This window comes from Pistacia vera, unplaced genomic scaffold (assembly GCF_008641045.1).
Source record: "Pistacia vera cultivar Batoury unplaced genomic scaffold, PisVer_v2 Contig254, whole genome shotgun sequence".
NCBI lineage: Eukaryota > Viridiplantae > Streptophyta > Magnoliopsida > Sapindales > Anacardiaceae > Pistacia > Pistacia vera.
This window is the reverse complement of record NW_022196062.1, coordinates 87,589-115,021: the sequence shown is the minus strand read 5'-3', so window position 1 is coordinate 115,021 and position 27,433 is coordinate 87,589. Positions and strand designations below refer to the sequence as shown.

Here is a 27,433-nt window from a genome sequence, read left to right as displayed (position 1 = left end):
GCCACTCAAATCCAGGAGAGCTTTTGTCACAGAAAATTGAGGTTATTTTAAACAAAACAACCTATGGAGAATCCCCAAACATTAAATCATACACAAATCATCACTGACCACCACCGGCTGGCTGTTGACGTCCACCACCACGACCATGACCACCACCTGCTGGCTGTTGACGTCCACCACTGGTAATAGTAATGAAGTAGTGGTTTCTTTTGATGGGAAAGTGCATGATGAGGAGGTTCCTGAAACAGCCCATCAGATTAGTACTGGTTAGTATTACCATTTTTAATTTCTGGAAAATATTTTATTTGGGTAATTTCAGTTTATGTAGCTTAATATTGTTCTTATGCTCATTTTATCTTTTACCTTGGAAACCCTAGATTCATGGTTTCAGGTTGGGTTCGTTCTCACCACTGGTATAAACAGTGCCTATGTATTGGGGTATTCTGTGGCTGTGATGGTCCCTCTGGGCTGGATATTTGGTTTAATAGCTTTAATTGCAGCCACAGCAATCTCACCTGATGCAAATATTCTTCTTCTTCTTTTATGTGGTTTAATTAAAATAGCAGTATCACATCTCTAATTTCAGTAATTTGAGGTTACGTTAAAATTAAATTACATTTACAATAAACTTTACATTATATTTAACTTTTTTTATTCATGCTGCAGTATCACATCTCTTTACATTCAAAAAGTACCCATTACTATAGAAGACATAGAGAAAGTCTTGAATGTAAAAGAGATACAAACTCAAATGAAATAATTTCAGTTAAAAGTTCGAAAAGAGAGAATCAGAGAACTCATTGTCTTAGACTCTTAGTTACAGCTTACAGGATTATAAATGGAGCAAATGTATTAGCTAATGCTTTGCACGTAATTTTTCCTGAATTCAGGTAAAAAGAATAAAGTTACAAAAATGAAATGTACTATGCTGTGTTTTACAGGTAAAGTACATGGAAGGCTTCCATCATTTCCACTCGGACATGGATCAAGTACGTGCCCAATCTAATATTGAAGTCAATACCTCACGAGGCACCAGCTAAGAACTGATCGGATGTCCACTCCAGTAGTTTAGGGATTTTTTTGACCCCAAATATTCAACCGCTAAAGCATGTGCAAGCTCAGTTTTTCCGACGCCACTAGAACCCGCAAATAGAAAGCTTGATAAAGGGCGGCTCGGGTCTCTAATTCCCACTTTAGCTCTACGCACGGCGCGGCTGACGGCCTCAACAGCTTCTGGCTGCCCAATTATATGCCTCTGCAAAGCCTTTTCCATTTCAGAAAATCGTTGAGATTCTGCAACTGAAATTTTCTCCATGTTAACTCCGAACAAGGATTTGTGGTGGGTGAATTTGGCATGTGTTTAAGCATTATATACAAATAAAATACTAAGATGAAACCATTAAACTTTCCTAGAAAGAGTTTCCGTAGGGGTAGGAATCCGATACAGGAAAGAATTATAATATAGGAAAGGAAATTAGTTTTTGATATCAATATCAACCCATCAGCTTGAGGGGGAGTGATAAAATGTGGAATGCTGAGGATATTTATGCTAGAATCAAGCAATTATTGATTTACAATTATTTGATTGATTTTGTAATTAAAACTTTATTATATTTCGTTTACTGTATTATTTTATTGTCTTTATTGTATTCAAAGCCACTATATAAATGGGCTAATATGCTCATTACAATACACAAAAATATACACAAAAATTACAGTCTTTTATTATCTCTTTTCTTGACATTCTTCAGTATTGTTTCTGCTACTTTGTTAAGCTTCCATCCATTGGCATTCTTCGACAGTGTTCTGCCTCTTTTGCCTTCCTTCCGGCTCAAACACCGACAGAAATTAGTTTTTGACATGAATATATATCCAATATACCAATATCATCCATCCTAGATATGTACCGTGTGTTGTCAAGCTAATTTGATTCGACATTAAATAAGGAATAAAAAGAATAAATTAATTGAAAGTTTTAATATGCATGAGCTCGAGATTTAATAATCCTGGCCTTGTTTACTGCAGTTACGTTGTTTTAGATTGATCCAATCCACAATATAAACTAATAATCTTTATTCAATTGATTATGGAACTGCATTAAATTACTAAACCAATATTTTGCCATTTGAATCAACATTTATTCTCACTATATCGCCCTGTTTAACGCTTCCATTCGATATCCTTTCCGCCAAATTGTCCTCCCAGAGCCTCGCAATTGCCCCTCTCAAAGGCCTCGCTCCATAGCTGTGATTATAATTTCTTTCACATCTTCTTCCTTAAATTTCTCTGTAACTTCAACCTTTCTGTTCTTTTCTTTCAGTCTTTCGTAAACTTGTTTCAGCATTATCTCTACGATTTCTTTTAGCTGCGAGTTACTCTGACCTGAAAAAAAAAATCACTTCATCAATTCTGTTCAAGAACTCTGGCCTGAAATTCTTTTTCAGCTCCTCTGCAACTTCCATCTCCAAATGGTCAAACCACAGATGACTTTTCTTGGAAATCAAATTACCACCGATATTTGAGGTCTTTATTAATAATTCAAAGGCAAACTATAATGATATTTAAGAACGAATTGAGAATCAAATCAGAATTCAAAGGCAATTAATAATTCTCCTCTTGCAAGGTTAGGTTTCATGATTTTAGCAGCATCTAGCGCTTGTCCTCCAGAACCAGCACCAATAAGAGTGTGAACCTCGTCAATGAAGAGGATGATGGACCAAATATTATCACACAAAAGAATAAAACCTGTTAAGCAAAAATTATTATGTAGAATTGACCTTCTTTCCCTGGGGTTTATATGGAGAAGTATTATTTCTAGTCCTCAGTGCTAAGCCTTCAACTATTACAGTTTTTCCAACACCAGGATCGCCAATCAGGCATGAATTATTCTTCCTTCTTTAATTTACACAGTATTTGGATGACACGTTCAAGTTCCAACTTGCCTAAACAAGAAATTATATTTCTAACAGCCACAGAACAGGAAAGAACGCCATTAAATTATTGAATACTGGGCAATGAAGGATATATTTACCTCTTTCGCCATTTGGGTCAAGTCTGTAGCATATTTCTTTAGCATTTCCAGCCGAACAGAACCTTTTCTCAAGTTTCTCCATTTGACTCACTACCTAGTTATAGTTTTAAACTTTAATGGAATTATATTGTTATAAGAGTATGCATATTTCCTGTTTTATGCTGAAACATATGCATCCAATTTCTCAGGAATATTAACTCACCACTACTAATTCTTTAATTTAATTAACTCATTATTATGATTCCCATGGCAAGGTTGACATGGAGCCTTGTCAGCATGAGGTGGTCAGAACTTGGGAAGGTTCTACGACCGTTCAGACGCAGCCACGTCGCGCGATAGTTTAAGTGGCACGTCCCTGTCAGTGCAGTGGGTGAGTGCCAGGTTAGCAGATGGTTGAAAATCGTCCACGTGTCCAAGCCTTGCATAAATCTAGGAAATCATTCGGGTAGGTGAGCAATGAGACGCAGATAAGGATTTGCACGGTACCCACCCACTTACAGATTTAGTAATCATTGCCTTGGTTCATCCCACTATAAATAGGGCCATTCCCTCCCGTTTGGGGGATTAGCCAAATTTTCTCTAAAATAGCGCTCTCTCTCTCTCTCTCTCTCTCTCTCTCGTATTCTTCCTAAATGATAGCTCAGCTCGCTGAACGCGACCTGACCTCTACCCTCTTATTAATACGATAGCAGTGGATGTAAGATTCGTTTTTGAGCATCCGAACCACTTTAAACATTGTCTTTCACTCTTTATTTAACTAAATATTCACATATCACGTGTGACGTCTAAGTCTGCTTAGCATTTCACACGTGCGAGTAGTTGGTGTCAAAATCAAGCATTAACACCATCCTTCCCCCTGTCTGTTGGTTATCATTTCAAATCAATTTGAGGAAAGAGTCCAAGACCTTAATACTTCTCTGTAAAAACCCCATTTTTAATTCTTATAGATTATGTGTATATTTTGTGGTTTTGTTTATGAGAAATGGCCTTTCTGTGAGTTTTTAAAGTTGTGTTGGGGTAAAAACGAAAGAAATGACAACTTCTGGGTTTTCCTTTTCAAGAGGGAAAAAGCTGGAAATTTTTTGCAAGAAAATGCTGATGTGGCAGGGGTTTAGGGGAATTATGTAGAATTCAGGAAGCCAAAGACAATTTTAAAAGGATCAAACATCAAAAAAATATATATCTGCAGAATTCGTTTCATTTTGTTCATCAACCTCTTGATGAAAATATTAGTCCAATTCAAACTAACAAGGAACAAATTTTTCTTTTATAATTAATCAAGTTCGAGTTAGATTCACAAAACTCTCCAAGATCTACGTAATTTTCAATGATTAACATCTTTAATTACTGATGTCAGAAGATGATAATATAATCTAAATGATTAATATGTACACAAATTAAATTGAAAACATAAATATAAGATATTGATTCTTAATCATATAAAAATACCAAAATCAAGAATAATTTACGTTGGAATACCCATTTTTAGATACACAATCATTATATTTACAAAAAAAAAAAAAAAATTGATAGAACAAAATTAATTTAATGAGTCTAATATTTGATGTTCGTTATTTAAGTTGATACGTTAACAGTTAGATGTTTGTTATTCAAGTTGATATCGTTAACGATTAGACATCGGTTATATTAAATTTAAAACTATGGTTAAATATTTATTAACCGCTTAATAACTTAAGTGAGAAAATAACAAAATTTAAAGAAACATGTGATATAGTACATAATTTAATTTTAAAAATTAAAGTGAGTATTAACTTCAAAGAGAATCCTTTTCTCAGCAATCCAGCCGTCAAGAAGCCACTCAAATCCAGGAGAGCTTTTGTTACAGAAAATTGAGTCCTAAACATTAAATCATCCACAAATCATCACTGACCACCACCTGCTGGCTGTTGACGTCCACCACCAAGACCATGACCACCACCTGCTGGCTGTTGACGTCCACCACTGGTAATAGTAATGAAGTAGTGATTTCTTATGACGGGAAAGTGCATGATGAGGAGGTTCCTGAAACAGCCCATCAGATTAGTACTGGTTATTATTACCATTTTTAATTTTTCTAGGTTCTTTTTGTTTCAGTACTTCCCTTGTTCATTTTATTTTATTTTTTGGGTTTGTTTGATGTAAGTTGTGTGTTTTTTATAAGGATACCCTTGTGTTTTGTTTATAAATGGTACCCTTTTCTAAATGTGAAAGTTGAAACTTTTATTGAAAAATATTGAGATTCTGTTCTGAGTGTTTGTCTTTCTGTTTCATGAAGTTTAATTTGGGTTTGGAAAGTGGGAATTGTGTGTTTTCTTCATACTCTTTATAGACTGAATGGGTTTGGTGATATGAAAGTTGAAACTTTATTGAAGAAATGGAGATTTTGTGTGGTTGGTTCTGAAAAGGGATCGAAAGCAAGTTTTATTTTCTAGGAACAAAAATGAGATTATTTTTTATACATTTTATCTGATCGGGGTTTATTTGTGGTTTTACTTGATGAAAATGGTAACCTAAAATTCATCATCGTGTTTTTCATACATTTTATCTGTATTGTATCTCATCGTGCTGACCTTCTTTGAAACTAGAAGAAAAAGGGCTCTTAATTTCTGGAAAATATTTTATTTGGGTAATTTCAGTTTATATAACTTAATATTGTTGTTATGCTCATTATATCTTTTACCTTGGAAATCCTAGATTCATGGCTTCAGGTTGGGTTCGTTCTCACCTCTGGTATAAACAGTGCCTATGTATTGGGATATTCTGTGGCTGTGATGGTCCCTCTGGGCTGGATATGTTGGTGTAATAGCTTTAATTGCAGCCACAGCAATATCACTTGATGCAAATATTCTTCTTCTTCTTATTCTTTTATGTTGTTTAATTAAAATAGCAGTATCACATCTCTAATTTCACTAATTTGAGGTTACGTTAAAATTAAATTACATTTACAATAAACTTTATATTTAACTTTTTTTAATTCATGTTGCAGTATCACATCTCTTTAGATTCAAAGAGTACCCATTATTAATTGAGTAAACAACATATTCCCACCCAAGGTTTGACGAAATCCTATGTTGGTACCCCTAGTTACATTTATTCCAAATTTTCACCCTTAAAATGACAGAAAAGTGTTTGATGTAACAGTAAAAGGGTAAATTGGTCATTTTGCATGGACGGCGTACGTTATTAGATCGTCGCCTCTAACAATCCTCCGACGCACGTTAACATATGGTGTCTTCGACATTGTTCGCCCTTTCTCCGGCGATTCTTCCACTCAAAATCACCCTTGTCACTATCATTCGAACCCTTATTCTCCCCTCTGCAAAACCTTACCCTTTACAACCCCTCATCACTCGCCGATCGCCGGCCATAGCAGCCGAGACATGCAATTGGTTTTTGTCGATTTTCGACCGTTTTGAACGGCGACAACCCCAACCACCACCACCATTTGACTCCTCGCATCCTCCCCTACAAAACCCTTAACCTTCTAGCCATGGTAGCTCACCGTTTGTTGTCCACCACTTCACCAAAAAAGGGTCAATGAACACGAACTCTCGACTTGCGAACGGCGACTAAACGGTTGTTGGGGACATAGAGGTTTTATAGAGTTGGAGACGCTGGTTGCAGTGGTGGTGTTCAATTGGATTTTTGCCGTCGGAATCCGGCGAAGAATATAGAAACCCTAAGCCTAGCGGCGTCAGCTATTGGAGGGGTCAATGAGTTGAGAACCAGAGGGGTTTTGGACGAAAAACTGCGGGGAAGGTGATGGATGTGACCAAGGGGTTTGATGTCGTCAGAAACAGCCCAGATCGGGCAAAAATTGAGAGGGTGTGCAGTGACCGAGGGTGTTACTGAGATAATTTAAAAATAAAATGGTAAGATAATTCTACTAATTTAGGGGTTAAAATATAATTTATTAATTTAGGATTGAGGGCATTATGATAATTGCACTCTCTATAACCTAAAAATTGCTAATAGTGTTATTTTAAGGGTGAGAATCTAGAATAAATGTAATTTGAAATACCAACTTGGGATTTCGTCAAACCTTGATGGGAATATGTCGTTTACTGTTATTAATTTATTAGTCTGTTATTACTATAGAAGACATAGAGAAAGTCTTGAATGTAAAAAAGATACAAACTCAAATGAAATGATTTCAGGGTAAAAACACCATCACAAAATTTCAGCTTAAGAAATAGGAACAATCTATCCATTAAATAAATTAGTAATGTTACAGTTATACCACTCTTTTACACTATTTTTATTACATTATGATATGACATATGTCATAACCACACAAATTTTATTATAATATTAAAATTTTAAAATAATTAAAATTTTGTGTGATTATGACATATATCACATCATGATATAATAAAAATGATGTAAAAAAATGATATAAATATAACGTTATTCTAAATAATAAATATAAAGAAACAGGGCTTCGAAGTTCGAAAAGAGAGAACTCATGGTCTAAGTCTTTAAGACTCTTAGTTACAGCTTACAGGATTATAAATGGAGCAAACATATTAGCTAATGCTTTGCATGTAACTTTTCCTGAATTCAGGTAAAAAGAATAATATTACAAAATCATCAATTTAAAAAATGAAATGTACTATGCTGTGTTTTACAGGTAAAGTACATGGAAGGCTTCCATCATTTCCACTCGGGCATGGATCAAGTACGTGCCTAATCTAATATTGAAGTCAATACCTAAAAAATCACAACTCACGAGGCACCAGCTAAGAACTGATCGGATGTCCACTCCAGTAGTCGATAATTATATAAATGAAACAGGTCTCTCTCTGTGGCAATAAAATTTCCATAAGCATCTGCGATCCTTTTCTCCATATGGCTTTGATGAAAGGGACGTTGGCCCGTGCTGTTAATCTCTTCTTAATCTTACAGATTTTACTAATAACAATCACACCTGGATTTATAATCCCATTTATTTAACCACGCAGTAGGCGTTTATCACCTGTCAACACCCTATAACTTGCATGAGGGCCCTCAGCTGTCTCTCGCATAGTCACTTTCCAACCCATAGCTTTTGCAATCTCTCCAAGTTCATCCATGACATCAACAGAGTCACGAATATACACATGTCCACCAGGTCTGAGCATTCGGTCCATCTCAAGCATGATTGTTGACATATTACATCTGATGCATGGAGATAATACAGATAAGAAATAACCTCCTCACAAAACCCGGTCTTAAATTCCCAGATTACACTGAAAGATTTGCTTAAGATATGGTATATTAAGCAGTATAATTCTAGATATTTCAAATTACCAGACAGATTAATTTATCATGATGAACTCATTATCTTGTATTAATTGCATAACTTCGAATACTCCAAATTATAACTTTCATCCAATAATGCCCAAACCCCATGGGTTCAAATGCTTACAGATCAATCTCCTCTAGGGATCAAACAGCAATATAAAGGGAAAATTAAGAGCACATAATAGCATAGTCTTAAGGATATTTCTACCATAATATAATTATTGGGACAGAGAGAGAAAGAAGTACCCACCTTTTTCTTTCAACAGAGAAGAGCCCAGATGCATGCAGTAAGTCGTAGGTTCTCGGATATGTATCAAATGGTTCACACCTGAAATGGATAGCAAAATTTGTATATGAACTCAAAACTATTTTAAACAATTTCAATGCGACAATATCTGTGTATGAGATTAACAATTATAAAAAAGACACCAGGCACGCAAACTTATCAAAGCATGGGTAAAATTCATTAAACCAAAATAACGTAGGAGTGACAGCAAGTAAAATGTTTTAGGGTATACAACAAATTGCAACAAATATATAATCCAATCAATTAGTTTATTTGTTTAGCAGGAATAGTACCAATCATGCATAACTCCTAGTAGTCCACGGTCGTATATAACAGGTAAGGTGTTGAAACCGCTAACTGGAACCACATTCATAACCCAGGTATCAAGTTTTTGTTCAATTAAAGCTGCTGCAAATCTGCCAAAACAGACTAATAAGAAACAGTACTTGAAGAAATATTAATCTAAAGCAGTACATAATGAGATAAATATAATACCCTCCAAAGCCAGCTCTCATATCCATTACATTTCTAAATTTCATCTTCTTCCAATGTAAACCATGGACATAGCTTGCTATTATATCATTCCAGTACTTCGATTCTGCCTTGAAGAGCTCTTTCCTAGCAATGTATGCATCAAGCTGTATGCTTTGGAGCCTATCAGGTGGAGTTTGCAATCGATCAGGCCATGAGGGAAGATTTGCTCCATATCCATTCTCTGGAAGTCGACTGATGCATGCCTTCAGATCAACATACCTAATAATCATGCAACAAATTCTTCACTCATAACAAACTTACAAGCCTCTCAACAAAATGATCAGAGAAACTATGATTGCACAAAAAGTTTTGTAGGACAATGCTTGAAGGTATAAGCATAGAAAGGCTAGACCACCATTTCAGTAAAATTTCCTAAATAGAAGAAACCTTGGAACTTCCATAAAACAATACCGCAGTTCTTCCAAATAGTTAATTGGCAAGCATAGTTTATAGTTATCAGGTATACAGCTAACTTACAATTAATTCTTTAAGATATAATTTTTTTTTTTTCTCTCTCTTTACCCATTAATTTCCTTCTGTTCTTTCAAGCTTGCTGCTGTAGTTTCCAGTATACCCCAGTTCAAGGATTTAAAAATTATACCACCAAACACAACAATTTTTCAGCTTGACAATGAAAGGAAACAGAAACAATGTTCACTTCTGAGCTCTAGTATATTCTACATACACGTAGTAAGGCTTACAATCTAAAAGAAGGGGCATGGATATTATAATCACCTATAGCGGTTAGATGAAATCATCATATCATCACTGTAAAAAAAAAAAATGATAATGATGAAAAAGAAAAAAGGTAGAACAAAATATATACCAGACATTGTCTGGATTGTCATCTGGGTCACACAGTGGGGGTGTGGTTCCTGCCTCACGGCTTAGATAACAGCTGTTGTTGGAGGGCTTCTGCCATATTGCAACGTATCCCTCCTTCTTCACAAGCTCCCAGCAAAGACGAGTTGTAAGATTAAGCATCTCTGAAATAATCAAAGACAAAACACAGTCAAGGTAAACTATAGTGTCATATTTGTCTACTACAGGTTCAGACAGCACAGAGTAAATATTTATGGACTGAACAGATTATATGTCCAAGTCCACTAACATAAAAGTCTAGCATGGTTGAGTCCAGAAAAATTGATGATGGCAGCAAATGAATAGATAATTGATAATAGCATATCCTTAGCAGCCTTTCCTCACACTTATCTACTTTAAGTCCTAAGCCTTGGGTACACAACAACATGACTGCAGAAGGTGAAACAGACGGATGATCTTTATTGTCTGATTTGCCACAATGATGGGCAGCAAAATTGTTCTTTCACAGATGGTCAAGGTTAAATTAACGTGGTTCATGCAAGTCTGAAAAACTTAGTAAGCAATCCAGTACAATTAGAAAATTTAACTCCAGCAACACTTGTTTAAATAGTGAATAACTGAACTTTAACCTGCAAAAATACCCTGAAGAGTAACTTAATTTCTGGAACTGCTCAGCATAGTATAACTTGAAATTTCATGTGTTCATACCTTTCCAGTGTTCCTCTTGAGCTTCTTCATGTTTATACACTGGCTGTGCAGCCCAAGCAAAGTATCCTCCTGCCCTAAGCATCCTATTGACCTCAAGCAGCAATATCCCACCTTTATCACAATGTAGGTGGAAACAAAAAGCAGAATCAGACAACATCCCCGAGTATCAAATAATTCAGTGAAGAAGAATTTGCATTCAGTAAAATTTATCTTTTGGCCAGAAGAACAAGTACAATGTCAAAATGCTTTTCAATATTTTTTTTTTTTTTTTTCTCATTTTGTTGCAACTCATGAAGAGTTAGGGTGTTACAAATGCTGTCATGAATCAACTCAGAGAAGCCCAAAATTCGGGCTTTGCCACTGCATTTTTGAATTGGGCCTTTTCTACTAGTTACTAGGAAACACATTAAATCTAGGGATGCAATATCTCAATAGATAAATGAGATAAACTACATTCGGAACCCAAATTTTAACCATGATTGTAGCTATGCCCTTAGAAACAAGTACTGACCTTGTGCCAAAAGATTTTTAAAATTCAGAATCTCATTGCAGTTGGCACAATGATAGGGTAGTGATTACAAAATGCAAAGTAGGCAACCCACAATGGTACCAGTATATACTCTAAAGGCAGATGTGCATCAAAACAAATAAAAAAGGCACAGAACAGTGAGAAATACCATCACGAGTCCAATTTATTCTGCATCTTGAACAATGTATCAAATCAAAAGCTTGACTTGGATACAATAAACGGCGAGTTGCAAATGCTGCTACCATTGCCGGGACACCACGCTCAAGAGCAAATTGAATTTGATTCTCATGAACATCTTTCGGAGCTACAGACATAGTCAAGACATTCCGTGATAACAAATAGGCACCAAAACTTGCCACGCCACATCCAACATCGATAACAACTCTGGTTTGATTACCCCATGTAATATCAGGCACCATCTATACATACAGATGAGAATTTGAACATCAGAATGCAAGATACGCTAAATAATTGTTTCTTTCCATTCAAATGTTAGATACAGAATTTAATAACCTGAGAGAACTGATTCAAGTATTGATCAGCCCCATGTATAAACTGCGTACCACCTCCTGGAAACTTGAACTTATCCTTTTCTTTTGAAATCCAGTTTTGACCTCCTTTATCTTCAACTAGTTTTGTATGAGGAACGTTGCTGTACCATACCTACAATGAAGTGGAATTTCCAAAGTAGCAGAAACCCGTAAGGCTAAAACATGTTTATCCATAGCATCTCTACATTCTACAAAGAATGGATATGGATTGGATGAAAGGAACTACATTTTACAACACTTGTGCCACAAATAGCGAACAAAATTAGGTCAATCATGCATGAAAATATAATCCCCGGTAAGTAATGCAGTGATCCAACGATCTATACGTTAGTTTTTTTAGTAAAAATTCAATAAATTGACTTTTTTATTGCTATATTAAAGAGAGAGACACCAATTGATTTAATAGATTTGTCAACCTGCTAATCAGTATGACTTAGTAGGCCATTCCTTCAACTAAGTCCGATCCGTTTGACCTACCGTTCTCATTATACTCCGACTAAATTTCCAGCTAAAGAAACAAATATTAAATCGAAACAATATAACTCCAGGTTTTCCACTAATCAATACTCATTTAATCAATTAACAATGCAACTCATTACGTAATTAGAATATTTTAAACGGTCTACTAAATCGTATAACCTAAAAAGAAAGCCACAATACCTCATCTCGACTTCTGGGCCACGGAATGGGCTGCCTGTAGCCTTTAGGAGGCGGAACCAAGCAATTCAATCCGGTTCCGTTTTGAGGACAATGTCGCTCGAATTTCTCCCCTTTATCCGTGGACTTCAACCTTTTAATTGCCTCCAAGTTATCCAGACACGGAATAATCTCCCTCATACTCTCGGAACACAGGGAGAACCTCTTAATCTGAACCCTACCAGCACTGCTCTCCGTTTTCTCCGTCCCGTTATCGTTGTCCCACTCGGTTTCCACCAAATCCGTATCGTACTCCCCGACTTCAAACTTGTCGGACATAGTTCCGTCCTCGGTTATGATCCCGAACTTCTTGATCGAATCGGACGGCGGAGATGGAGATGGAGACGGAACGAGATTGAACTGAGATTGAGATTGTGTTTCATTGTCCGCAATGAGGGAGGAAATGTCGTAGGATTTGTTGGAGTTTGGGGACATTGAAACGGCGGCGTCTTGAGAGGAGCGAAAGGTGGAGAAGAAGACGAGTTGCTGGTAGCCATCGGACCAGTGTTTGCCGAGGTAGAAGAAAGCGAAGGAGAGGAAAATGAAGGCGGAGAGCTTGATGAGATTTGGGTTGGAGAGTGGATTCATTGTTCGGCAGTGAAGTGGAGCTGGAGATTTAGATCTTGACGTTGGAGAAGTAGACTTTTCACGGTGTCGTTTTGATGAATTGAAGTTGAAGATCCATGCGAGCTTACTTGTGCCGTGTAAAGCCTTTGAGTATGGAGTGTGTGTGCGCGTGTAAAGTTTTGGCGGTGAGGGTGAAAATGAAAGAAATAAGATTTTGCTTATTAACGATCGAAGCCGCCTTAGTCCTTACGTTACGGCAAATGAAATTAAATCAAATTATTAACCAATCAAATTCAATTTAATATATAAAGGATTTATTTTTTTATAAAAATAAAATAGGTATCATTTTGTTGGGCAACTAAGCAACACATTTATTTAGTGATTTTAAAGATTAATTAAATTTAATTTTTCTGATTAATTCTCATAATTAAAAGAATTAAGATACAATAGTTTAATCATTGATTAATAAATTGAATTACTTAAATTTATGATACTAAACTTCAACTTCCAACCAAATTTGTTGGATTGCAAGATCACTGGTCTCATTAATGCACCCCAAAGGACTCGAGCACACATAAACTTTAATCCAATGGGGTGGCAGCATAACTGAATTTTGTCTTATATAAGTTTTTGCATAGTACATTACCCTTCAAATAAAAAAAAACTGGGCAGAAACTCATGCAAGCCTTTCTATTTATCAGAAGGTTTTGGCCTCCACTTCCGCCGCGCTTGACTGCGATATTGCCGCGCAGGTTGGCCTTCATTTTGCTGCACAGGTTGGCCTTGATAATGTTGACCATGCGGATATCTTTGCACAGGTTGAACATTTAATTGTTGAACATTATATTGTTGCACAGGTTGAGTATGAAATTGTTGCACCATTGATGTGCTGGGACGATTTTCCAGCCTCTTGTTCTGGGTTTGATGTTGCACTGGAGAGGGTGAATGCACGGAATTGTGCACTAGCGTTTGTGATTTTGGATATCTACCATTGTTGCTTCTTGGGTGCCTACCTCTTGAAATGATAATTGATGTTTGTGGCCTGGTTAGTATGGGAAGCAGCGAATTCTGATCATGAATAGCTGAGTTGAGCCTGAAGTGGGTTTTCTCAAAGGCTTCAGATATCCTGGGCAATTGCTTGGCACTTACAGCTCGGGCACAGTTTGCCGGCCTCTCAAAAGGATCCTCAATCTAACCAGTCATCAGCAGTGGCAAAAAATTAAATTGTGTGGGACTTGAAGATAGGGGAATGAACATGACCACTATATATAGAGAAGAAAGGGGGAGAGAGTTACAAATAACGAGTGATTGTTGGGCAACCATCTCATATTACTTTCTATGAGCTCCCATCGTCCCGTGAAAGGGCAAATTCCAAGTTCTGAGGCCTTTGAACTTATAGCACAAAACTGGAAAAAGTGTACAAAAAGCATGATGTCAAATGTCAATGCACTAATTCACAAACTACATATGCTTAAAAGGGATGGTATAAAATTACACAAAGGAAGTTTTTTTTGTTTGCGTGAATCAGAAATACGGAGCACCATTATATTGTATAAGTAATACTTTCTGAACATTATAGAAAAAGGGCCACAAAAATTTACCCACCAAATGATTCCACATTCTTCTAAAAGAAAGGAACCATGACATGAATTACCTTTGCAATGAAAGAATGGAAAAGCTCTGACAAAGAACTCCGATTAATTTTTCTTCTTTTGTCAGATCTAAACCTGGCAATGTTTGTAGTCCACGTCTCTCTAATATTTCCCTCTACAACGGCCCGCACACCTGCATTAGGCACATTGGAAGAAAGTGTCTATCAGAAATGTATCTCCTGTATCTCTCTACACTTTATAATTTAATTCACCTTTCTTTTCTCCTTACATGTATCCCTCAACACAAAGACTCATATGGTATTTCACAATGTAACACTACAAGTCCAAAATCTGGTTTAAAACTTCAAATGGCTTTACCAACATCATCAAGTATGCAATAATAGCATTAAAATCAAAACTAGCTTGGTCTGTACAGTAGCTTATATTTACTTGAGGGCTTTTCTCTTTTTGTTTGATTTCTTTAGTTGGAGGAATCATCTCTGACTATTACATCTGATTCCATTGCCTGCTCAACAAGACATATGTACTATAAACCATCATTTATTTTTCTTTCCTTCGGTGGTTCAAGCTCAAGAAAAAGCAAGATAGGAAAGTGAAGGCAGCATTGCTTTTTTAGATTATCTCCAGTTCTCTAAACCTGAATAAACTTTTAAGGCTTTACTATCACAACAGTGAAACAAAAAGTGATACATGGACACTCTTAACTCATATTTTGAAGAACTACAAAAAGATAAAAAATGTGTTGAAGTTCAGCAACAAGATTTTGTGAATTTATTTCTCTTAACTCATATTTTGAAGAACTACAGAAAGATAAAGCAGACCTTGAAGTTCAGCAACAAGATTTTGTGAATATATATCTCTTAGCGGGGGAAAAATTGCAGGTACACATGTCTGCAAGAGTACATAAATAAAAAAATTAAACACAAGTTTTGACCATTTCATGACGCCTCTTAGCAAACAAAATCCATGTCATAAATATAGATGTAATGCATAAAGCAGTTAAAGCAGAAATGTCTCATAATGGACTGACATTGGAAACAAAGATAGCAAGCATCACCTGAAAATGGAAGACCACAAGCAAGCTGAGAGAGTATGAGTTCAATGTCCCATTTTTTGGATTATTTATATTATGAGCTTTTGCCCATTCCTTGACCTGCACAAGCAAGAAACTCTGCATAAGATAGTTGGACCAACCTAAAAAGTAACTGCTGCTTTGCCAAAAGAATGTACCAATAAAACCATGTTGCGGAAGCGTCCATCTATCTCATTGATCCAAAACAAGAATATAGATTTCATTTGACCTGCCATGTTATCTATTGATATATCACAAGAGATGTTCTGGTGGTTACTCTCAAGTTTTAAAATTGGAACTCTTGCATTGGCGATTAATTGCAACTTGCGGAATTCACCTGCAGATCAATGTTGACATAAAATAAGTATTGTAAGTACTTGATCAAAACATGAACATGTCACCATAAAACTACTCCTTTCCCCTTATGGACAGAACACAAGTTGGTATGAAACTTGTTACAGCAGATGCAATCTTCCCTTTCTTATTCAACAAATCTTCTTTCCCTTATCACACTAATGATTTTACATGTAAAACTTGAAATCAAAAAAGTTAGAATCAGTACAGTTTGATACTTATTCCTCAGGTGGGGGTTCAGAAAACTTAAATAATTAAATACAGCGAAATTGAACTACTCCTTTCCCCAAATGATTATACTGAGGCCATTTTATTTTGAGAATTCATACTATATCATGAGCTGTCTTTATGTGAACAAAAGGTGATTTAGTCTCTGGAAGCTATAAAAGCTGCATGATTCTTCTTGAGAGTTTATGCTTAAAATAAATGTGTACTTGAGACAAGAGAGAACATGAGACTATAAAACGGGAAATTAAACCAAAGAACCTCTCTTTCTCAAAGCTCTCTGTAATTCTCCAAGCAAATTTTGTTTCCGCTTCTTTCCAGCAGATGAAATATATGAACTATTAGGTAAATCAACAGAAATATCCAAGTCTCCCCCACGTGTGAAGAGATTTGACAGAAATGATCCAAATGGCTCCACAGTTGCACCTGTTTGCAAGTTGCAACAATTAAGCATGAATTTTACATTGTATAATACTATAATTTATCTCATTGAGAGTTAAAAATAAAAAATAAATAAGGAGTAAACAAGCTTAAGCCATTGAGGAATTTACATAGTTTCCCATATGAAATATTCAAAACATGAGTCTGTACACAAGAGTGCTCTAACTATATACAGCTTGGCATACAAAGGTTTTAAAAGGAAGTAGCATAAGATATTGCTCAACTTTTTTTATATAAATGAATAAGCATCTTTATCTACATATTCTTCAAACATCAGATAAACATTAACAACTTGATATGAAAGGGGAAAAAACAGAATAATCAAAATGCAAAATAAATTACCTCTCAAACTTTCCACAGATACAACAACATCTCGTAATTCAGACATGATAGCCAATCTAGTCTCCCTATCCGCCTGCAACGGACTGATCACCTTGATTACATCAAGGAGGATGGGCTCCAGTACACTATACAAATTCATCTTTGTTTACTGTATGCTGCTGAAGATGCAGATAAACAACATGTCAAATACAAATTATAACAACAGCCTCAAGTGCTGATCAAAGATAATACAATATAACTGCCACAAGTCCAACCTAAACGTGCAAATATTTCAATTCAGAAAAGTAACAGCCAAAGCATCTCTAAAAATTTCATCAAGTCACTGTGAAGAACAACCCCAATCAACAAATTTTCCAAACAAAAACCTCAAAACTGTCCAATCAATAACCAAAAACCCACTAAGTTCAACTCATTCAACACCGGGAAAACACAAAATCCCCCCTCAAATCAAGAATTAACCATCAAAAAATAAAAAAATTAAAGCGACCCAGATGTCAAAATCACAATCAGAAACAAACCCACAAAACATAGCACAAAAATAACTCTAACCAAACAATAAGTACATTATCAAGAGAATACGTACAAAACTATAAACCCTTGTCCATCCTCTTCTGCTAGAGCACCAAACTAAGTGTACAGCCAACCAAGGAGTCAACCGAAGACTTAGAGAGGCACAAGTCACATTGCCCACTATACATAATAGGTGCAGAAAAGAGAAAACAAAAGAGGAAAAAGAAAATAAAGTGTTGCACTAGAGAATACCGATGGGCTTTACTTCGCGGGAAGGGTTTTGTTTCTCCTTTTATACATAGTTAGTTATATATTTTATTGTATTATTTATTTACGTATTTGTATTTGGATATACATAATCAATTATTGTGAGAAGCGGGAAAAATAAGGTCAAAATATATAAGGTCATTTTCATATTATTTTGAGGCCAATAAAAATAATTATTTATGTGTTTTTGTTTTTATTTTTATATTTTTAAATGAATGTACACCCCACAAATGAGGTTGTGGATTAAAGGACAAAGGAAGTTTGATTAAGCTTTGGGATTGACAGAATAAAGCATAGTTTATATCATGTGGTGTATGTCTTTAAGGATAAAAAGGTTGGGTGGGTTTTATTGATTTTGACTCCAATTAAAGTGTTTTAGGCTCCCTTTGGTACATAGTTTGGGAATACCAATAAAGTTCAACACAATTTATGTTTGGTTCACTATTATCAAAATATTATTCTAAATTATTCAATTCCTTTTAAACCCCTTAAATTTGTTAATTTAACTAAACAATCTAAAAAAAATTATTGACAAAAAAACCCCAGCAACCCACATTTACCATATTCCAACCATCACTGTCGGAAGCTAGTCGGAATCTGATGTAATGGCACACTAGCGGCTGAATCTGGCCTTTTCCGACCAGATCTACGAACAAAAATCTGGTCAAGTCAACGACGACCATATCTTGGCCGTTGTTGGCCAAATCTAGCCGTAGATTTGGCATTTTTTGGCCAAATCCACCATAGATCTGGTCGAAAAAGGTCATATTGGCACACGATCGGCAAGATCCAGCCGTTCATACACCGATACGGCGACTCCGGCCACCCTCCGGCGGTGGTGACCAACTATCCATATTTAATGAGTGGGTTGGGGGTGTTTTTGTTAACTTTGAATATTTTATTATAGGGGTGTTTAGTAAATAAACAAATATATGGGGTATTTTTATTAATTTTTAAAATTTTACATCGTAATACCCATCCAATTTAACTTTTTTTCGAAATATTATTCTAAAAACTATCAAATAATGAACCAAATGGACCCTTAATTTAAAGTTATTATATTCTTTATTTTAATAATTATATAGATGATATATGAGATCAACAAATATTGATAAATCATGATAAAAATTATTTGATTCATGACTTAAAAAAGAGGGAATGAATAAGCAAAACACTTAAAAGAAATATTATTGGGTAAATAAAGCCACCCTCTTTTCTCTTTATATATTTTTGTCCTTTCCTTTCTACTTTAACATTGGGAAAACTATTCTAGTTAGAGCAGTCAATATATCACATTATTATTTACTATTTAGAGGCAAAGTGGGTCAAATTCCATCTGGGTTCTCAGCATGTGGTCAGTTTGGAGATAATTGGGCCAAATTCCACTAGGTAAGAGCCACTAAAGCTAGGGGTAAAAATCAAGTCAAGTAGCTCTCGAGCTACTCGAACTCGACTCAATATTGGCTTGAACTTGACTCGATGTTAGTTAAGTCGAGTTCGAGTTCGAGTAGTTAATCGAGCTGAGTTCGATCATAATATAATTCAATGGTTAAGTTGATAGCTTTTAAAGTAATAGGGTTATATGTAATTTAAAAGTTATAAAATTTGTAAATCCATCCCTGTTATATGAGCTCAAAAACGAGTTCGAACTCGAACTCGATTTAAAACTAAAAAGTAATTCGACTAAAACTTGAAAAAAACTCGATTACACGAACTCGATTTCCAATTTCAAGTACCAAGTTTGAGTTTGAACTTGATTTCTCATGCTCGAACTTGATACTGTAGCGATCGAGTTGAGTTCGATTTACCAGATATTCGACTCGATTACACCCCTAATTGGAGCTCTTACCTCGGTAGTTATAGGATCTAGGAGATTAATTGAAGTATGCGTTGGTCCAGACATCTCCAATCATCAGGGAAAAAAAAAAAAAAGTGATGCTAAATGCCCCATTTTTTTACACCCATTTCTTGTTTAAGTATTTAATAAAAGGGACTGTCTCTTGTTTAATATAATTGTGTGTAAGTGAAATTTGAAAAATTATGAAACATGCATTATTTCTTTAGTTAACACCTGCTTTATGAACAAGACAAATTTCATGTTAACTTAATAATGCTATTTTATTTAGGGTTCTTATTTGAGTTTAGCTTTAGGAATTAGGATTTATATGGCCTGTCTTATGTTAATATGAATTTGTTAGGAATTAGTTTATTTTTCAAGAAAGCTGTGTGATACTTTGTGAATAAACATTGTAAATATACACAAAGCACAATGAAGATGAAGAGCAACACAAGCAATATATTGTTGTGTAGAGGAAACATAATCTCTAACGATGACAATTTAAATATAATAACAACAACTATTAAAACCAAAATAAATGCAAAAATAAAGAACACCAAGAATTTTAATGAGGTTGGATATTGTTACCTACATCCTCGAGCACGGTAGAAAAACGTCACTATTCTCTTGAAGAATATTATCATTCATAGTTTCATTTCTCCCTTGAATTTATTTGTTGGTTTGGAAAAATACCATTCTTTTGATAATTTTTAATCTGGTTTTTTTTTTTACAGGATGATGCTCATATTTTCTGCAGGGAGTCCCAGGTGAGTTGAGTTTGATTGATATCTCACAAAAAGTTTCTGTTTTTGTTGATTGTAGATATGTTGCAATAATTATTGTTCATTTTTCAGATAAAAGATGAAGTAAGAGGTGTCCTGGAATTCATCGATTATGCTTACACGATATTCGGGTTCAAATATGAGCTGAAGCTATCAACTGTATGATATTTCTTCTCCTTTATCTTTTCTAACAGTATTGAAGTGGAATATATGATATCCATCACTGTATCCACAAAATACTTCTTTGAGTGCTCAAATGGATTATTTCATTAATTTTTTGTCACAAATACTTCATTTCAGAGGCCAGAAAATTATCTGGGTAACTTGGCCACATGGGAGAAAGCCGAAGCTGCTCTTACAGAAGCATTGACTGAGTTTGGTAAACCCTGGCAGGTAATTTTTTTCTTTACCTTTAATAAATTATAAATGTCCATTTATGTTGGCTTTCTGTGACCTTTGTTCGTATTATCGCATAAAGTGCAGATAAAAGAAGAACATGGAGCATTTTATGGACCAAAAATAGACATCTGTGTATCAGATGCATTGAGGAGGAAATTTCAGTGTGCAACATTATAGGTTTGTGATGGTCATTGTTATTTTGCTTTGCCTTTTCTTGTAGTGGTGAAGAATTATAACTTAATAGATGAATGTCTNGGGGGGGTTTCATTTTTTAAAACTTTTGTTGTTAAATTTTCATTTTAATCCCCTGTACTTCAGAAAACCCCAAAAAACCCCCCCTTTTTTCCATCATTTTTTACTACTTCTTTTGTGTTCACTTTGCTGGTTTTGTAGCTTTATTAGACCCTTGTAACTTCTGGTGAAACTTTAGCCATGCCTTCACCATCTTTATTGGTCCTGAAGTTTCAATAGAATTGTAGCTTAAATTTATGGTACTTATGATGCATATGTTCTTCAAGAATATATTATTCCAAACGCAAATACTTATTCCTACAACAACACATGCATCATGCAGCATATAGTTTTATCTTCACGGAATCAATTTGGAGAACATTTGTGACAATTAATTATCACCAACAATGCTTTTCAGAATCAAGAATTCGGAAATTATTAAAAATAAGTATATATTTTATAGTAATTAATAATTTTGATTCCACTAAAATTTATATTGATCCTACTAAAATTACCCATATTATATTAACCTCATTAAGATATTTTCATATTTTATTGATCTCAGAATTTGAAAATACACATTTATTTTCATGTTTTCTCCCTTTCTTGGTTTTTCTCATACTTTCTTTTTCCTTTGATTGGATTAATCAAGAAAAACCATTCGTTTGTATTAAAGATTAACTCTGTAAGATGATGCTCATTTTTTTTATTTTGCTTAAAAATCTCTTATTCTATTCTTCTTAATTGATGAACGATCATCAATTATATTGTTTAGTTGTTTTTATCATTTTATATTTGTAATTGACATAATTCTATGTTGAATAAGCTGAGTTTAGTTAACTTTAGGTAATACGTTTGGTTTTTGAAAGTGCATTTTCTATGATAAAGATTATAAAAAATTGACTATAAAATCGAATGAGAAATTAGTTATTAAATGATTATTTTATTATATATATTGAGTGAAAAATATAGTTAAGATATAAAAAATCGTCTATAACAATTATAGAATTGATAAATTCTTAGGCTCTGTTTGATTCATTATTCTGATAGTTTTTAAACTAATCTTTTGAAAAAAGTTAAATCTGATGGGTATTACGATATAAGATTTGGAAATTAACAAAAATATCTCCTATGTTTGTTTATTTACTAAACACCTCTATAATAAAATATTAAAAGTTAACAAAAACACCTCTAATCCATCTATTAAATATGGACAGCCGGCCACCACCGTCAGAGGGTGGCCGAAGTGTTTTTGCAATTTCTAAAAAAAAAAAATTTTGGAGTATTTATTTAAATTAATAAATTTAAGAGGTTTAAAAAAAATTAAAAAATATATAATAATATTTTAAAAATAATGATATTTTATTGTTTATCAAAAATGAATAAAACGAAACCTTAGATTCCAATTTTTGTTATGTTTATCATTTCAATATATATTTTATTATAAATTTATTAAATTTAATCTTTTGACAGCACATACTACCAATTCTGATTACGTCCTGTTTCCGAGCCTAATTAAACAGCATGACGATTGGCAGTTCATAGAATCTTTGAATACAAGAAGATTTAGGATTTTAGGAAAATATCAAATATTACATTAAGAAATATATTGGGTAAATAAAGCGCACCTCTTTTTCTTTATATATTTTTGTCCTTCCTTTCTACTTTAACATTGGGAAAAATATTCTAGTTAGAGCAGTCAATATATCACATTATTATTTACTATTTAGAGGCAAATGGGTCAAATTCCATCTGGGTTCTCAGCATGTGGTCATTTGGAGATAATTGGGCCAAATTCCACTAGGTAAGAGCCACTAAAGCTAGGGGTAAAAATCAAGTCAAGTAGCTCTCGAGCTACTCGAAATCGACTCAATATTGGGAACTGACTCGATGTAGTTAAGTCGAGTTCGAGTTCGAGTAGTTAATCGAGCTGAGTTCGATCATAATATAATTCAATGGTTAAGTTGATAGCTTTTAAAGTAATAGGGTTATATGTAATTAAAAGTTATAAAATTTGTAAATCCACCTGTTATATGAGCTCAAAAACGAGTTCGAACTCGAACTCGATTTAAAAATAAAAAGTAATTCGACTAAAACTTGAAAAAAACTCGATTACACGAACTCGATTTCCAATTTCAAGTACCAAGTTGAGTTTGAACTTGTTCTCATGCTCGAACTTGATACTGTAGCGATCGAGTTGAGTTCGATTTACCAGATATCGACTCGATTACACCCTAATTGGAGCTCTTACCTCGGTAGTTATAGGATCTAGGAGATTAATTGAAGTATGCGTTGGTCCAGACATCTCCAATCATCAGGGAAAAAAAAAAAAAAAGTGATGCTAAATGCCCCATTTTTTTACACCCATTGTTGTTTAAGTATTTAATAAAAGGGACTGTCTCTTGTTTATATAATTGTGTGTAAGTGAAATTGAAAAATTATGAAACATGCATTATTTCTTAGTTAACACCTGCTTATGAACAAGACAAATTTCATGTTAAAATTAATAAGCTATTTATTTAGGGTTCTTATTTGAGTTGCTTTAGGAATTGTGTAGGAATTAGTTATTTTTCAAGAAAGCTGTGTGATACTTGTGAATAAACATTGTAAATACACAAAGCACATGAAGATGAAGAGCAACACAAGCAATATAGTTGTGTAGAGGAAACATAATCTCTAACGATGACAATTTAAATATAATAACAACAACTATTAAAACCAAAATAAATGCAAAAATAAAGAACACCAAGAATTTTAATGAGGTTGGATATGTTACCTACATCCTCGAGCACGGTAGAAAAACTCCATATCTCTTGAAGAATATTATCATTCATAGTTTCATTTCTCCCTTGAATTTATTTGTGGTTTGGAAAAATACCATTCTTTTGATAATTTTAATCTGGTTTTTTTTTACAGGATGATGCTCATATTTTCTGCAGGGAGTCCAGGTGAGTTGAGTTTGATTGAATCTCACAAAAAGTTTCTGTTTTGTTGATTGTAGATATGTTGCAATAATTATTGTTCATTTTTCAGATAAAGATGAAGTAAGAGGGTGTCCTGGAATTCATCGATTATGCCACACAAATTCGGGTTCAAATATGAGCTGAAGCTATCAACTGTATGATATTTTTCTCCTTATCTTTTTTACAGTATTGAAGTGGAATATATGAATCCATCACTGTATCCACAAAATACTTCTTGAGTGCTCAAATGGATTATTCATTAATTTTTGTCACAAATACTTCATTTCAGAGGCCAGAAAATTATCTGGGTAACTTGGCCACATGGGAGAAAGCCGAGTGCTGCTTACAGAAGATTGACTGAGTTTGGTAAACCCTGGCAGGTAATTTTTTCTTACTTTAATAATTATAATGTCCATTATGTGGGCTTTCTGTGACCTTGTTCGTATATCGCATAAAGTGCAGATAAAAGAAGAACATGGAGCATTTTATGGACCAAAAATAGAATCTGTGTACAGATGCATTGAGGAGGAAATTTCAGTGTGCAACATTATAGGTTTGTGATGGTCATGGTTATTTTGCTTTGCCTTTCTTGTAGTGGTGAAGATTATAACTTAATAGATGAATGTCTGGGTTAATCACAATCACAGCTCGACTTCCAGGTACCTGATCGACAGCTGTTATGATACACAGAGCATATTGGAAAGGCCCTTGGCTCAATCCCCGTCAAGCGATGTTTGCCTGTCTCGGAGAAATCGCAGCATATGCGATACAGGTAGTAGAATATTGTGACATGTTCATTATTGTACTAAATTCATATTAGTTTGATTTTTCATCAGATTATCTCTTTCTGTATTTCTATAGCTGCGGGATCAAATTCAGCAAGCGGGGTACTATGTTGACGTAAAGACAAGCGATAGAAAGATGCAGAGAAAGGTTCATTCAACCTTCATCTATACAATGATTTTCCTTTCTCTTTTCTTATTAGAATCCGACGTCTTATATTTTCTGCAGATATGATATGGGAAGCTCACGATGCGCAGTACAACTACTGTATATATTGGTTGTTGGTGAACAAGAAGCGAAAACTGGAAGGTTGTCTCCATAATCCTATGGAGTGATATATAATATTATTTTCTTATCTAAATAAATAATTGCAATGCTGAAGAAATAATTTAACACGAAGTGAGTTTTGATCATTCTCATCAATTGCAGGTGAGTGTGGGGGAGAGAGATCGGAGAAACTTTTCAGTTATGAGCATTGAGAGCTTACTCAGCCTATTCAACGACAAAACAGAGGCCTATACAATAACCATATTCTTATTTACAATAAACAATTACAATTACTGTATTAGTGATATATATCTCAATTATTAATGGAATAAGTTTGATTGAATTTTAAGTGTTCAAAATTACAGTAAATATACATGATCTATTTGAGAGATCAGACTTGTCTCTCCATTCCTGTTTTGCTTTACTTTCTTCGATCAAAACCTTCTTTTGTACCAGCATTGGGTGGCCGATGATAAAAGAGTAAAAAAGATTTCATGAGAATCTTGAGTTCGAGTCCCTCCAGATATAATAGGAATGGCGTACTAGGGCTTTTACCTAGCCAGTAATAGGAGTGGCTACTAGGGATTACGGCGAAGAGTTACGGCAAATGAGAAAGGAGGGGGGGGGGGGGGGAAATGATCCAAATGGCTCCACAGTTGCACCTGTTTGCAAGTTGCAACAATTAAGCATGAATTTTACATTGTATAATACTATAATTTATCTCATTGAGAGTTAAAAATAAAAAATAAATAAGGAGTAAACAAGCTTAAGCCATTGAGGAATTTACATAGTTTCCCATATGAAATATTCAAAACATGGGTCCGTACACAAGAGTGCTCTAACTATATACAGCTTGGCATACAAAGGTTTTAAAAGGAAGTAGCATAAGATATTGCTCAACTTTTTTTATATAAATAAATAAGCATCTTTATCTACATATTCTTCAAACATCAGATAAACATTAACAACTTGATATGAAAGGGGAAAAAACAGAATAATCAAAATGCAAAAGAAATTACCTCTCAAACTTTCCACAGATACAACAACATCTCGTAATTCAGACATGATAGCCAATCTAGTCTCCCTATCCGCCTGCAACGGACTGATCACCTTGATTACATCAAGGAGGATCGGCTCCAGTACACTATACAAATTCATCTTTGTTTACTGTATGCTGCTGAAGATGCAGATAAACAACATGTCAAATACAAATTATAACAACAGCCTCAAGTGCTGATCAAAGATAATACAATATAACTGCCACAAGTCCAACCTAAACGTGCAAATATTTCAATTCAGAAAAGTAACAGCCAAAGCATCTCTAAAAATTTCATCAAGTCACTGTGAAGAACAACCCCAATCAACAAATTTTCCAAACAAAAACCTCAAAACTGTCCAATCAATAACCAAAAACCCACTAAGTTCAACTCATTCAACACCGGGAAAACACAAAATCCCCCCTCAAATCAAGAATTAACCATCAAAAAATAAAAAAATTAAAGCGGCCCAGATGTCAAAATCACAATCAGAAACAAACCCACAAAACATAGCACAAAAATAACTCTAATCAAACAATAAGTACATTATCAAGAGAATACGTACAAAACTATAAACCCTTGTTCATCCTCTTTTGCTAGAGCACCAAACGAAGTGTACAGCCAACCAAGGAGTCAACCGAAGACTGAGAGAGGCACAAGTCACATTGCCCACTATACATAATAGGTGCAGAAAAGAGAAAACAAAAGAGGAAAAAGAAAATAAAAGCGTTGCACTAGAGAATACAGATGGGCTTTACTTCGCGGGAAGGGTTTTGTTTTCCTTTTTATATATAGTCAGTTATTTATTTTATTGTATTATTTATTTACTTATTTGTATTTGGATATACATAATTAATTATTGTGAGAAGCGGGAAAAATAAGGTCAAAATAATTAGGGTCATTTTCGTATTATTTTGAGGCCAATAAAAATAATTATTCATGTGTTTTTGTTTTTATTTTTATATTTTTAAATGAATGTACACCCCACAAATGAGGTTGTGGATTAGAGGACAAAGGAAGTTTGATTAAGCTTTGTGATTGACAGAATAAAGCATTGTTTATATCATGTGGTGTTTGTCTTTACGGATAAAAAGGTTGGGTGGGTTTTATTGATTTTGACTCCGATTAAAGTGTTTTAGGCTCCGTTTGGTATATAGTTTGGGAATACCAATAAAGTTAAACACAATTTATGTTTGGTTTACTATTATCAAAATAATTATTCTAAATTATTTAATTTCTTTTAAACTCTTTAAATTTGTTAATTTACCTAAACAACCCAAAAAAATTTAAAAATTAACAAAAA

The 27,433-nt window shown here is 34.4% G+C and overlaps 2 protein-coding genes and 1 long non-coding RNA gene across 6 annotated transcripts; 1 reads left to right on the top strand and 2 right to left on the bottom strand.

Moving 5' to 3' along the window:
• Positions 1–7,471: 7,471 nt before the first annotated feature.
• On the bottom strand, positions 7,472–13,182 carry LOC116132488 (probable methyltransferase PMT11). Its single transcript, XM_031418155.1, has 9 exons — positions 12,405–13,182; positions 11,707–11,856; positions 11,342–11,612; positions 10,665–10,775; positions 9,961–10,120; positions 9,096–9,353; positions 8,894–9,016; positions 8,565–8,642; positions 7,472–8,188 (listed from the first exon to the last, which is right to left on the bottom strand). Exons 1-9 carry the CDS (start codon positions 13,026–13,028, stop codon positions 7,981–7,983), a joined length of 1,983 nt encoding a protein of 660 aa, XP_031274015.1. The 5' UTR covers positions 13,029–13,182; the 3' UTR covers positions 7,472–7,980.
• A 319-nt stretch (positions 13,183–13,501) lies between these two features.
• Positions 13,502–26,876, bottom strand: LOC116132464 (protein HESO1). Of its 4 annotated transcripts, none has more exons than XM_031418122.1 (9): positions 26,696–26,876; positions 17,055–17,212; positions 16,533–16,697; positions 15,851–16,029; positions 15,678–15,773; positions 15,442–15,511; positions 14,662–14,792; positions 14,303–14,413; positions 13,502–14,198 (listed from the first exon to the last, which is right to left on the bottom strand). In XM_031418122.1, the coding sequence occupies exons 2-9, from the start codon at positions 17,191–17,193 to the stop codon at positions 13,698–13,700; spliced, it is 1,392 nt and encodes a 463-aa protein (XP_031273982.1). In that variant the 5' UTR covers positions 17,194–17,212; positions 26,696–26,876; the 3' UTR covers positions 13,502–13,697. The 4 variants fall into 4 exon arrangements, with proteins under 4 accessions (XP_031273982.1, XP_031273985.1, XP_031273983.1 ...); XM_031418125.1 differs by having other exon boundaries at positions 17,055–17,209; XM_031418123.1 differs by lacking the exon at positions 26,696–26,876 and adding an exon at positions 17,638–17,665.
• LOC116132465 lies at positions 20,388–20,880 on the top strand. The gene is made up of 3 exons (XR_004128417.1): positions 20,388–20,435; positions 20,523–20,609; positions 20,751–20,880. It is a non-coding gene; the product is annotated as an uncharacterized LOC116132465 (long non-coding RNA).
• Positions 26,877–27,433: the final 557 nt, after the last annotated feature.